Here is a 13,623-nt window from a genome sequence, read left to right on the forward strand (position 1 = left end):
AGCCAGTCACTCGATCAGGGGAGTTTCCACGGACTCTGCTGGTTTCAGAAAATCCAGGCTCTCACCCACTTCAGTGGGTGAAGTCTCTGAGACACCTGGAGAAGGCATGTGTGAAAGGCAAACGCAAAAGGTCCTCCTTGATTTGTTTTTTCTTAAATTTTGTGATGTCTCAGTGTCCACCCTTTCTCCTATACTCACTAGAAGGTTTTACAATATGCACCCAATTCACAAAAAGCTGTGCTGCCAATGTAAGCTGATTTTCCCTCTCTAGAAAGGTAAAATTGTGGGGGTGTACCAAATGTGACACCCATCCTTTCTCAGCATGTGCAACAGGCACCTCCCAGTAATCCCAACAGCTGCTGAGGCATTTTCCGGCCACCACCAGGACACTTTGGGGTTGCCATCTCCCATGGTCACATGTCTACAATCCATCCCTGGCTTCTTGGCACAACCCATCCTCTGGAGCAAATCCACACAAACACAGCAGGAACACTGCACTGCACTGCAGGAACACCCACACAGTGCCACCCACACTGCCACCAGGGTCATAGCTGGGCTGCAGTCCTGGTGGGTCCCAAGGCCCAGAGATGCTCTGTCACTCTGCCCAGTAGCTGACCCCTGTAGCTGCTCCAGGGACCTGCTGCCCTCGTTCTTTGGTGAGAAAGTTAAGGCTTTGTTTAAAGCTGTGGATTGAGAAGAGCACACAGCTCCTGGGCTCACACAGCAGGGATGGGCTCCACAGGGTGATATACCTTCACAGGATGAAGAGCTGAGAAGTACAGAAAATCCTCACCAAAAGCCTATGAGCTGAAGTGATATAAAGATATTTTGGGGGCAGAAAATATAAGCAGGATGGATCTCTGTTCGTCAGACCAGTGGGGCACTTTCTCCGTGGTGGAAGAGAGTGGTTGGGAAGCTCTGAGGGGACAGAAGGTTTGGAATGATCAGCATTTCAGCAGCAGAGTGAGGAGCTCTCCTGGGAGGGCAGAACTAGACAGCTTCCATGATTATTGCTTTTCCTTGGTTATCTTGTTTGTTATTCTGTTGTTACAGTTATCCCCCTGCTAACGTCCAAGTTTTCACTCTACCTTTCAGACTGGAAGGAAAAGAGAAATGAGGCAAACAACCATGATTTTCCTAATTTTGCATTTGGACATGACAGTGAATTCTAAAATATTCTCTGTGGGAGAAAAGAAAGCCCAGACACAGTGAAGAGGAAGGGGTCAGTGTGTGCCTCGGGGTAAATCAGCACTCAGGGAGGGAAACCAGACGAATTACTGAAGCGAGAATTGCAGATAAGAGCCCAGCAGAATTATAAGGAACAGTGTCTTGAGTTAGATTGGGAAATGCTAGGGAAACTTGTTCAAGTACCACTACTGCCCTTTCTGGAACAGTAAATAGCAAAATACATGGATGGCCCACAGGACAGTGACCTTTCTCTCACATGGGTACTGTGGGTTTGATTTGGGCTCCTCTTGCCCTCACAATATGACACAATCCCACCCCCAACAATTCCCTCCTCGGTCACCTCCTCCCTGCCCTTCCACACACACTTGGCACACACAGCTCAAGCATGTGGTGTTCCCAAACTTCATGATTATGACTTTCTTTTTTTATATCATATTATTTTAATTGTTGTATCTGAATACATAATAGGAAGCCCAGAGACAGTGTTACCATGGGATCATTCTGGAGATTTAAAGCTGTGCAGCAATATACAAAATTTTTAATTTTTAAAGTGATCATATTCATGCCCAGCTTTCCTGCTGTGACCTGGGAATGCTCTGGCTGCAGGGGGTCCAGGGACTGTCCATTAGCAACACCCTGTTGCTGCATGCTGTGGGTGCCCTCAGTCCCACACAACTTCCCCGAGCTCCCATCTGCCTTTGCACAAATAGAAAATAAAATAAATCCTCTTTCCTTCCTGTGCATATACCCAGGGATACTTCACATTCCCTCCTACTCCTCCACCTCCATGTTCCTTTTCATACCTCATGAATAAAACCCTCCAGCCTTTCTTCCTTCCAGTTACTTTGCACATATCTTTACCCTTTCTGCCTGTTCCTTTGCCTCAGTGCACACTCAGCACCCCCTGACCACACATATCCAACCTCTGTGCTGGACACACCCTGTGCAACAGGCACTTTCCTATATGTCTGCTGAAAATTAAAGCTTTATCATTATTCCCAACAGCTCCATTTATCATCTGGGACTCAAGGAAGGAAAGTGTCAGCCCCATTTTGCATGATAAAACCTTTTTGTCAGAATATTATTCTACAGGCCCCTGTTCCCAGGGAAGAAATTTGCTTTATGAAAAGTGCTGGCAGTAAAATGCTGCCAATTTTGCATGTGTTTCCTCAAATATATCATTGTATTGCACTTATTTTTAATTGCATGTAACTGCATATAACAGCAGAAGATTTGCTAGAAACGTAGATGTAAGAGCTGAAATGGTCCCTTGAGAGCTCCCAGCTGAACAGCTGTGCTCCTGTCCCCAGCAATGCAGGAGGTGCAGGGGATGAGCCACATCATTCCACGGTTTGCTGGGCTGATCCCCCCTCCAGCAGCTCCCCATCCCCTCCCCTTGCACAGCAGCCTCGCCCTCTGTGTCCCTGCTGCTCCTTCACTTCACTCTCCACATCCCAAGGGCAGCCTCTGCTCTGAAGAACATAGGGAAGACCTTTAGAACCACATGAATGTCTGTGTACACTCCAAATCTGCTCCACAGCCTGCTGTGACTCCACCTTAGCCAGCACATGGGGTTATCCAGCCCTGAGTCAGTCTCACAGGATCACATCCAAACCCTCTTCCTCCCTCTCCCCCAAGGCTCTGCCTCTCACCAGCCAAGCATCTCACTGTTCCTATCACTGGGAAAACATTTAAGCAGATGCTGAAAAATCAAAGATTCATGGTGTTGCATACAATTATTTCCTATCCGGACCTGGGATACTTCGAAAAGTCCAGACAAAACAGACTCTGTAATTCACACCATGAAATCAAAAGATACTAGAGCTCTTCAGATATAACAAGTACAGTAGCCCTCAGGGTAACTCTGAGAAAAACAGGCCAATTGTACAGACTTGGAGGTATTATTCATGCTTTAAGTGTTCTATAAAATTATCAGAATTATCTGCAAAGTCAGCTTTCAGTCTTTGTCCTTTAAGTGTTTTTTCCTTCCTTTTTTCTTGTCTTCCTTTGAAATGAATATTTGTCTATACCTTTGCTCATCTTTTTCAGGTTTTTAGTTAATTGTGTGTCAGTTCATAACAAGTATCTCTCTTCCATCCCTCCCAGTTTCTCTTTCTGCTCTGTTTCACATGAATACTCTTGCCCCACATGGTCATGAGCACAGTCCCTTGTGTCTGGTTTACCCCAGCCAGGAGAGGAGGAATCCTCACCGCCCTTCTGCTTCCTTCCTTCCTGCTCTGAGGATCCCTCCAGAAAAGCCAAAGGGACAGGGATTCTTTGTTCTCTCCCATGGAGTCTGATAATCTCTGTGACAGGCAGCTGAAGGAATGGTGACAGACCTTCTCCACTTTCCCTGCCCAGCTGTTTAGTAGCTGCTGCTTTAGCAGCTTTAGCTCTCCCCTGCTGCTTTAGCAGCTTTGTCCCTACGGCTGTGTAATAATTAAGATGCATTCACAAGAATTCTGCTCACACAACTGGCTCCACCAACACTATCATCACATCCATCCAGGCAAGGGCCAGCACAGCCAGCTTACCCATACTCAATGCCTTCCCCAAGTTTGTTCTCAGTTTCTTGCTTTCTTTTTTTCATATATTAAAGAAACCCTTTCAGCCACCCTCCCCAGCAGACTTTTCCGTTCTCCCAGCATTCTGGTGGATTTTGCTTTCAGGTAAAGAATTAAAAGTTTCCTCTCTGCTCCTTTGCTTTGCTGGGGGCAGGGCAGGAATTGCTGGTGGGGCAGAGGGAGCCCCTGGGCAAGGGGCACATCTGCAGGGACAACAGCAGGAATAGCTGCAGGGATGACAAGGGAATGTCTGGGCTTGGGGTGAAGGTTCATGAGGACTGAAGCCTGAGGTGAGGGATAGGGGGCCTGAAAGGGTGGAAATCAAATCCAAGTGAGATCCTCATGGAGAGGTCATCACTGCCTCAGGCAAGTAATGAAAAGTTTGTGAAGTGATGTGAGGAAACTGGAATTACCCATGGCCTTCTTTTAGTGAGGACAAGAGCAGCTTTTGGACGTGCATCCAGGCCTGGTCAGGGGTGCAGAGTCCCACTGGAGCTGAGGCCACTGCAGAGATGGGTCGGGGCTTATCCATGAGGGGACCCCAGACATAAGCACAGCCCTGTCTCCAGTCTGCTATCCAGCTTCATGCCCCTGTGAAGCAAATCTCACTTACCAGGGGCTGTTAAATAAACATATTTAGCAAGTAAATCTGGAAGATTCAACCTCCCCCAGCTCACCCATCCGTAGCACAGCGTTTGCAGCTGTCCATCAACACCCATTGTGCCACTGCAGCTGATTTCACAACATTTTTCTTGCTGACTGGGCCCTTACTCTGATCTGCAACACCAACATAAGCAGGCAGATGCTACTGGTGAGATTCTGGAATGAGCTGAGTTCAAACTGCCATCGATAGCAGTGCAGACAAAATGTCTCTGCAGGGACAGAAAATGTCGTTTTAACTGCTAGGAGCAGTTTGAAACAGACAGCAGGACCAAAGCTATTGCAGAGCTAATAAATCAGGACTATTCCCAACACTGTGAGAACCAGAACTTTTCAAATCATCATTTACACGCTATTTTTTCCCTCTTTGCACATTTCATATCATACTCACAGCTTGCTTCCTCTAAGTCCATTGTGCTTGAGTCAGATGTGCAGATCATACCAACGCCTTCCAAAGACATGCCAACCTTTTGCTCTGATTTCCTCCTCGGTCACCCAAGTACCTGAACAGGTGTTTCAGTTACTGACCTAATGTCCCTCCCACAGGCAGAGTCAGTTCCTCTTCACACAGACACCGATATTTCCAATCTTCCCATTCCCCTTTCATCAGTGCACACGGACCAGCACAACCTCCTGCCTTGGCTTTTTTCTGTACTTTATTCTGCAACACACGAAGCTTTATCCACAGAGCTGCTCCTCCTGGAAAATCACATGGACTGGCACTAAAATGGTGCAGCAGTAGCACCATCCCCACTTCCAACACACACATACAATGCTGTTGGTCCCCGGTGCTTAGATCCATCCTGAAGAGGGAAAGAGTGGAGAGATGCATCCCTGAGCCCCTCATTTCTATTCCCCAAGGCCTCTTTACATGAGCTTTCCCCAAGAGGGGCAAAGCCAGGGGAACCAAGTCCTTCCTGAGCCCATTACGATCTCCGTGGTGGGCCTGGCTATAGATGGAGGAGCCCAGGTATGTTGGACTCTTACTGGTTTTGACCCTTCCATTTGTGTACATTTGGGAGCAGCCTTTGTTTCTGTTAAAGGTGCTACTTCTATATTCTCTTTTCCAGGACTGAGGAGGAGAGGGCTGAGGCTGGGGACCTGAGGTTACAGTGCCTCCATAGCTGCTCCCCAAATAGTAAGTGACCATGGCTCGAATGTGTCCAGCACACAATGGCTTGTACTGTCCCCACGCTGGCTCCCCGGGGCTCAGAATGAGGTTTGGAGTAGGAAGCTATGGAAATAGAGGTTTGTTGCCTTCCCAGACAGCATTGCCCAAGAGATAACCAACCAGCATAAGAACAGTACAGAATTCTCCAGGATTCAATTTAGGATGTGCACATATCCTATAATTTTGTGTTATCTCAAGAAGCTGTGACTTCATAGTAGTTTAAAAATATGCTCTAATTTACACCTGTATAACTTTCATTATCACTACCTTTTTTCATCTATATTTATCACCAATTCATGATGATGCATGCTATTGAATATAAAAATGATTGAAAGCAGCTTTGGTAGACAATAACGTTAGTATAATTAATGCCATTTCTTGCACTTTCTCTGGAAATTGCTGTGCTTTTATTCAGTGTTTGCAAAAGCTCTTGCTTTAAGCTATGGGAATCAGTGGTTCAATGTGCAGAGCAGTATTGGAGCACGGCTCCTGCCCTGCTCTGAATACTATACTTTTTCTTTACTCTCCAGGAAAGATGTGTGCAGTTTCATGCATCTATTTCCTTGGAAAGAAAGCAAGTGATCCTTCATTCAGCAGGAGGGAGCCTTGGGAGAGTGACTTGCTGGCTCTGCGCTGTTAAAATTTGGAAACCTCATGGCATTTTGCTGCCTCTGTCTTGCTGAGATGCACATCTCAGCCACATACTCATGGAAGCTTGGTGTCTGTAACCCCAACCCCTGAGGGTCCTGCTCCCTCACCAGACCTGCTGGAACAGCTCTCCTGTCCCATGTCACTGCAGGTGGTGTCCCCACAGGCATGATAGTGCTGGCACTGCTCTCCAGCTCGGTTTGTCATCAGCTCACTTGGTAACTCCTGCTCCTTGAAAATGTCATGTCAGTCATGGACCTTTCCACAGGCAGATCTATATCCTTCATTCTCACAGGCCTGAAAATGTCTATTGGTACAAAATTGATCTGGGTCATGTTTCCTGAGAAAATTCCTCACCTGCCAAGCTCCTGGCAGGTGCTCAAATGTGCTTATTTTATTATTGAAACCTGTCCAGAAGTCTTTGTTTCAAAGAACAAATAACAAGTCTTGGCAATAGGTGTTCCAAGGAATGGGCTCTGCTGGTCCTGTGCCCAGCGCTGTCCCAGGTGTTTCAATGTTAAAGGACACAGAGCTCATCCCATAGAGTGCTAACAGTGCTGAGGAAGCAAACCACAAACGAGAAGCCCTGAGTCAGGTTAAAGAACAGTGGCCATTCCTCAATATTCCATCAGGCTCAGCCTCACATCCATTACCTTCTGTAATGAAATCAGATCAATATTAATGAAGTGACAGGAGTGAAGCCGTGCTCTCAGTTCACAGTTTACTTACAAATCCAATAGAAGCTGCAAAATGCTCATTATCCATGCTTATTAGGGAGGAAAAACCATTAGTTACTGCTGCTTGGGATGGCACAAAGCTTCACAATGCTCACATGAACCTCTCCTTCCTCGAGCAAGCTCACCAAGCCATAACTGGCCTGTGCCTGACCCCAGGATTCTCCTTGATGCTGGTTCCAGGGTCCCACACTCCCAGTCCTTGTCACATTCCCCATGCCAGGGACCCGTGGCCAGCAGAGGATTGAGAACGGCGAGAGAACGGCATGAGAAGGGCTTGGCTGAAGGCAGAGCAGCCACCAAGGTCACACTGACCCCATGGGTGGTGTGGAAGAAGGCGACACGTCACCAGGAACAGACCAACCCAGCAGCCACATGCCACCAGCAGAGGAAATGCCAGCAGGTCACTGGGAGCACTTCGTGGACACTTCACACAGGGGTGGTCCTGTGCCAGCAGGACACCAGGAGGCACCACCTGGAGTTATTCCTGCTGCTCACCTCAACCAGCACCTCATTCCCGGCAGGACCTGCCAGCTGCCCTCACCGAGGAGCACTCTGAGGAGGTTCTAATCTGAACCAAACAGCAGATAAGGAATACTGGCTCATCCTCAGGCATCATGAATCTTTCTGTCCTCCCATGAAGACAAAACAGGGCATCTGTCCTTGTTGAGAGGAAAGGACTTGGGGGAGTGTCACTGAGGAGTGAAAGAGCAAAAGCTCTAAAGATGAGAACAAGACTGAGTGATTGTGGAAGACAAACACTACCTGGCCAGGTGATTTTGGAAGAGAGAATGTTAAAGGTTTTTGAGCAGCCCTACAGCACTGTGGGAGCACAGGTAGCACAAAGGGCCTTATGCCAGGGCAGGATATCAGGTTCCTCTGTTGGCAAGACTGAGCTCTCCGTTTTGAGAAGCGGCCTTAAATTATAAATTCCATCAGAAGCTTGATTCCAGAGGCGCCTCAATCAGGACAATGCAATTATTCAGTCTTGATAATTCTACATTAAACCATTTAATGCCCATCACTAAACTATAATTTTCTTCTAACAGGGTTAAAAAGAAAATTATTTTATTAACTTTAAACCCCTTTAGCAGGGTTGAAACTTACCTGAGCTGGGCTGAGAGCAGCACCAGGGAGCTCTAACTATAACTTGGCTTCCTCTGCTCTCCCCAAGCTGCCTTCCTGTGCAAACATATGGCACTGGCCCCTATACATCTGATGCCCCCGGACATACCAAATTTAGCATTTCCAGACACTTTTAAAGCCTATTTGCTGTCATTTTTGACCTTGGAGGTCTCAACTTTTTCTTTCAGAAGTGCAGGGCTGGGAGATCTCGATGCTCCAGGCACTGCACAGAAATACAGAAGGAAGTTTCACATCAGGATTCTGTTGTTGTTGTTGCACAGTTATTTATTAGCAAGAAATGCTCACTGTTATTAGGCTCCAGACAGCAATAGTCCCTGATTTCAGACATCTGTATGTCCATGCCACTTCCATCCTTTCTTCCAGAGTTGTCCCACCATGAGGCATTAATATGAGGAGCCTGGATCCCACAGGGCAAGTGGGAGAGGTACAGATGGTAAATATAAAACAAGGGGCAAGAGAGAGGCAGTAGAAATATCACAAAGGACAAGGAGGGACAGGTGTGGTGGCAAAGCCAAAGAAGAGATAAATAGCCCGGAAGAGCAACAGCTCAGCAGGAAACAGCACATTCTTACTGTCTGTGGCTAAAAGCCTTGGTGTTATTTGAGGCAGATAAACCCAGGGTTCAGGACACCAGCTTCTCTTGTAGAAAACTGAAAGATTATTCAAAATTAATTCAGTGTTAAAGAAATAATATGTCACTGTTTTGGCAGCGTGGGCATTTCAGAAGGGTCACCTGACAAAGAGGAGGCCTTGAAAAAAATAGTTTTATTCTCATGTCATCACCCTGTAGGCATTTCCCCTGGGCCCATCCCACAGCTCCTCTACCATCCTCCCACCCCGGCTGTCTACAGTGAGATTTATGCAACCAGCCCTTCAGTGCTTCATTCTAAAGCATAGTGTAATTTTTTTCTATTCAGACAAGTTCATCAGAAGAACTCTAGGTTTAAAGCATGGTGGAAATGATTCATAAAAAACAAAGAATAACCACTGGGGTTTTTTTTTCCGTCAGTCGCAAGCGCCACGGAAGCAAAGTGGTGCTGGATGTGCAGGCAACTTTCAAATGTCTCCAAAAATTCTGTAGCACCAGCTGAGCTGGAGAGGGCAAGGCACAGACGGCAGCCAAGGTCATTGTGACAACGGGGAACATGCTTTATATGCTGAGCAGCACAGGCTGGGAGGCGGCAGACAACAAGGGCTTGACGCATTTGAAGTGTCGCTCAAAGTTGAGCCAAGGTTTCTCCTTGTGGAGGTACCTGACAGCTGCAATCAGCTGCCTATTTCATGTCAGCATTGATTCCAACTCCAGGTCTTGCAATTCTTCCTGTAATTTATTCAGTTCGTAGTGATTCACCACATTAAAAAACAGGTGGGGAAAAATCCCCTCTGATAAAGTACCATGGTTACAGGTCGAAGATCCAGCCTTGCTGCACTGACAGCAGTGGGAATCTCGTTCCTGTCTGCAGGCAAAGCCTTGCCCACTAGGAAATTCCAAAGCTAGAGGTCTCGGTTCTGTCCTCATTTACCTCTGCTAACATCCAGACTGACATTTTGCTTTAACATTGCTTCTGGAGCTACCAGTTTTTCTGCTTCTGAAGTAAGGATGATGATAAAGTAAATGCAGTCCCATGGTGGAGCATGGCAGCCAGTGAAAACTAAGGGGTGGAAAAGGGAAGCAAAATAAGCTGACAGTTTATAATACATTTTTGTTTCCTCCAGTGCACAGGTGAATTGAAAGGCTTCTTATATAAATTTCAGTGGGATTAGTTATGAAAAGTGCTTTCTGTCACTCTTTTAAATTGCATCTTTCAATAAATGCTTCATCTCCTACAGCTAATCCTGGATTTATGCAAAAAAACTCCCCAAACCACCACCCCGCTTCAAGCCAACCCTGTCCCACACTGCTAAACATGTGAAACAAAGTCTTTCAGACTGTATCTGCACCCTTTCATTGTGCATATTTTATTTCCCCCTGGAATGGAGGTAGGGGCTGTTCTCAGTTCAGGTTCAGATAGTTTTACACCGTGGGATATTTGAGGATAAATACATGTAATTTTAACAACAAAAATGCATTTTTGTTTTAATTGCCTTAAAGTGGGGTTGTCTCTTGTCTCCCAAAAGGTCCAAAGCCTGAGCTACCAACCCTGACTTATGCAAGGAAGGGGCAGCAATCCCTCTGAGCTAAATAACTCTGGTTTTCCTGTAAAAACCTTTTCATTCATGAGGGACTCTCCAGCAACAGGCACTATGAAGTCAGTGGGAAAAGGGACAGCCCAGAGGCTCCAATAGAAGAGAAGGATGGTGAGGTGGGACCCAGAGGGGAGAAAAATGAGAGGAGAAAGGGGAACTGGGGGAGGAATAAATTCTTTTCATAGTTAGGCAGAACAACAGAATAACACAGTGTGGACAGGGACCCCAGAGGGCTCCAGTCCTGTGCTCCCAGAATGTCCAGGTTGGATCAGGCTGCTTCATTCATTGCCCAGTTGAGATCTGAACATGTCCAAGGATGGAGATCCCAATACCTCTCCTGGCCTCTATCCCACTGTCTGAATACCCTCAGGGTGAAAAAGCTTTTTCTCATACCCACTTGGCAATTCCGGCCTTCCAGCCCTGTTCAGCCGGGTTAAGAAGGCAAGGCACTCCCAGGTGCTCCCTGGGACATGTGTGTGCTTGTTTTCCCTCCTGCCCATTATATAACCCATTCTATGATTCCTTTTTGGCTTTGTTTTTATGCAGTAGCTCTGTAACTGTCTGCATTTCCAATTATAAAACCTTTAAATGTGATTTAAACCTGATAATTAAGCTGTGATTTAGCAAATTAACCCTATTGAAGCCCAGAGGTGTGAGACATACTCTTTAGAACCTTAAATATTTGGTGTTTAATTGCATCCAACACTGAGAAAGGTGCAGGGAGGTGGAGAAGTGATTGTGCAGCTAATTCAGGCCCCTGGTGCTGACAGGACAGGACCTCATACATCCCATCCAGACCAGGATTTGCTGCTGTCTTCCACCACGAGAATTCACCAGATGCACAGAAAGACTCAGTTGGTCCCTGGCATCACTACGAAAGTTTGTCATGTCCTTTGGCTGTTAGAAATCCTGAACCATGATCTGCACTGTGGTTGCCTTTGTGTTCCCCTTCAAGGTCAAGGCATTTCTAGCTGCATTCCCCACCTTTCAGCACAGTTCCAGGCCACTAGGGCAGAACATCTTCCTCTCTTGCCATCAGGATTGACAAACTAAGAAAAATTTAGCCATCCCCTAATTCCCTGAGTTCCCAAGCAGCGCTCCCAGGAGGCTGAAGCATGAGGGCCCATGGGAGGAAGGCAGGTCTTCACAGTGGGCAGGATGGTCAGGGACAGGTGCTGTGGCCACCTGCAGCCAGGTTTTTGTGTTCTCACAGTCATTATGCCAGTAGCTTTCATCCCTTCCTGTCCTTCCCCAGCACCAAATCCTTGGTTCTCGCTGAGCTGTGTGACTTTTGGGGAGGAGAACGTGGATGTTCCAGTGATCCTCACATTGAGGATAGCTGACAAGTGCTCAGTTGGCAGCAGGGAGGAGCTGGTCCTCAATTTATGTGCCTTATTCTCAGATGCTTTGCCCTTGATCATGAGAAGCAGAGGGTTTTATAGGACACGAGAGGCAAATCAGCCTATGGGGAAATACAGTTGTGGGAAACAGGCTTAAAATTGTCCCAAAACAGGCCTAAAATTGTCTTATAAGCCTTTAGCACAGTCCAGAGGAAAAAGTGTGTGTTTGTCTTTCTTCAGGGCTTCACAACACCCAGCTCTAAGTGTCACTAGCCCGCAGAGGAACAGGAGTGATCATAATGCTCAGAAAATACCCCCATTCGCTACGTCAAGCTCTTCCAGCAACACATCAAGCAGCTCTTCACTTTCATCAGAACCAACCAGCCAGATCTCCATGGTTCAGGATCAAACCCTGCTGGACATCACCTCCATCACTAGATTGGCCCCAGGGGAATCACCAAACCCTCAACCACTTGAGCAAAGAGATACAAATTTAGCAATATCGTGTTCCAGCCCACTCGGAGCAAGGACTGTTCCAGCATCTTGCCCAGCCAGCCTCAGGCTCAATCTAACACCCAGCTCAGCCAAGCCACAGCAATACTCTGACTCCTCTCCAGTCAGCCCAGGGATCAACACAGCTTCCTTCTCTACCTTCTGTCCTCACACAGCACAAAACGTACAAGCTTCAGCTTCAGATCACACACTGACCCCAACCAGGACAAGCACAAGGCCTCCAGCAACAACAACTCCTGAAGAGAGTTCCCAGGCTCCTGGCTACTCTAAAAGTGAATTAAAGAATACAGGAAAGGGGTTTGAATCAGATCTGGAAGATCCTGATCATGAGAGGTATGTATCCAGACCACACAGGTGTCTAAGTCCTCAAATGACCCATGTTGGTATAGAATCATTAAGAACCCCCCATAAAAAAAATTAAATATCTTTATGATTCAGATGTCCCCAGTGTTTGTTTTTCAGTAACTACCCTGTTCTTCCACTAAACCCTGTTATCCAGGAAGCAAAATGCCCTGTTCCCCAAACACCCATTTAGCTCTCCAGACCCGATGACAGACCTGGGCCAGGTCATCAACCTCAGCTCCTCCAACAGGGCACAGTTTTCAGGTGCCTCCTTTCCTTCCAAACGAGGCAGCACAACTTTCCCTTGTACCAGCAGAGAGAAGCTCTGTTGTCACCTGGAGCCTGACAGAGCAGAGCAGGGGATGGTGCTCAGCGACGTGGCCAGGATGTCCCTCCCAAACCTCTGCTGTCTGCTCTGACCCCAGGCAAGCTGGGCTGACCCCACTCCTCCAAGCCCCTGAACTCCACCCTGTCTCTGCCACTTCTTTCCTTGGCAGGAGATTTGTAACCACACAGGAATTCCAAGCCATGGAGAAAGAGCTAGAGGATGTAAAGGAAGACCTGAAATGCCTGAAGTGGAAGGTGAGACACATTGGTGAGACGGTGCAGCCCCTGGCCGAGGACAGCAAGAGGTACAATGGCTACACCCTGACGGAGCTCAAGGCCATGGTGCAGTTTGAGGACGACCCTTACAAGGCTGCCCACAAGATCCTCACTGCCCTCTTCAGCGATGTCTACTGGCCACAGCACCCAGCCACCGAGCAGGCCTGCAACTCCCGCTCCCTGCCCAAGCCCAAAATAGACCCAGAGCTGTACATGGTCTACTGTGACATTCTGAAAAGCATATTCCCTGGAATTAGCAGCCAGACCTTGAGGGAAGAGACACAACACACGCAGAAAAGCACCCAGAGAGCAGTGCAGTAGCACCAGAGCCCACAGATGTTGTGCAGAGTGCGAGGTCTCCGGTGACTTTAGAGGACTGGACTGTGCTAGGTCCCGTCGGCTGAGTCTGTCCCTTTTAGGTACGGATTGTCTGTAAAGGTGTTGGTGAGCTCTGAGCCCTCGTGCCACTTGCCCAACGACACAGAGTGGGAAGGCATCCTGGACTCTTCCCACATTTTAGAAAACAA

At 47.4% G+C, this 13,623-nt stretch overlaps 1 protein-coding gene across 1 annotated transcript in view; it reads left to right on the forward strand.

Annotated features, from left to right (window-relative positions):
- GSG1L (GSG1 like) overlaps positions 1-13,417 on the forward strand; it is a gene marked incomplete at both ends in the record, with an annotated part of 53,553 nt that extends 40,136 nt beyond the window's left edge. The window contains one exon of the mRNA XM_082292112.1: positions 12,991-13,417. Coding sequence (XP_082148238.1) covers positions 12,991-13,417 — 427 coding nt within the window. The remainder of the gene's footprint in view (positions 1-12,990) is intronic.
- Between the last annotated feature and the right edge of the window lie 206 nt (positions 13,418-13,623).

The sequence above is a fragment of the Coloeus monedula genome, assembly GCF_965178545.1.
Source record: "Coloeus monedula genome assembly, chromosome: 16".
NCBI classification, from domain to species: Eukaryota; Metazoa; Chordata; class Aves; order Passeriformes; family Corvidae; genus Coloeus; species Coloeus monedula.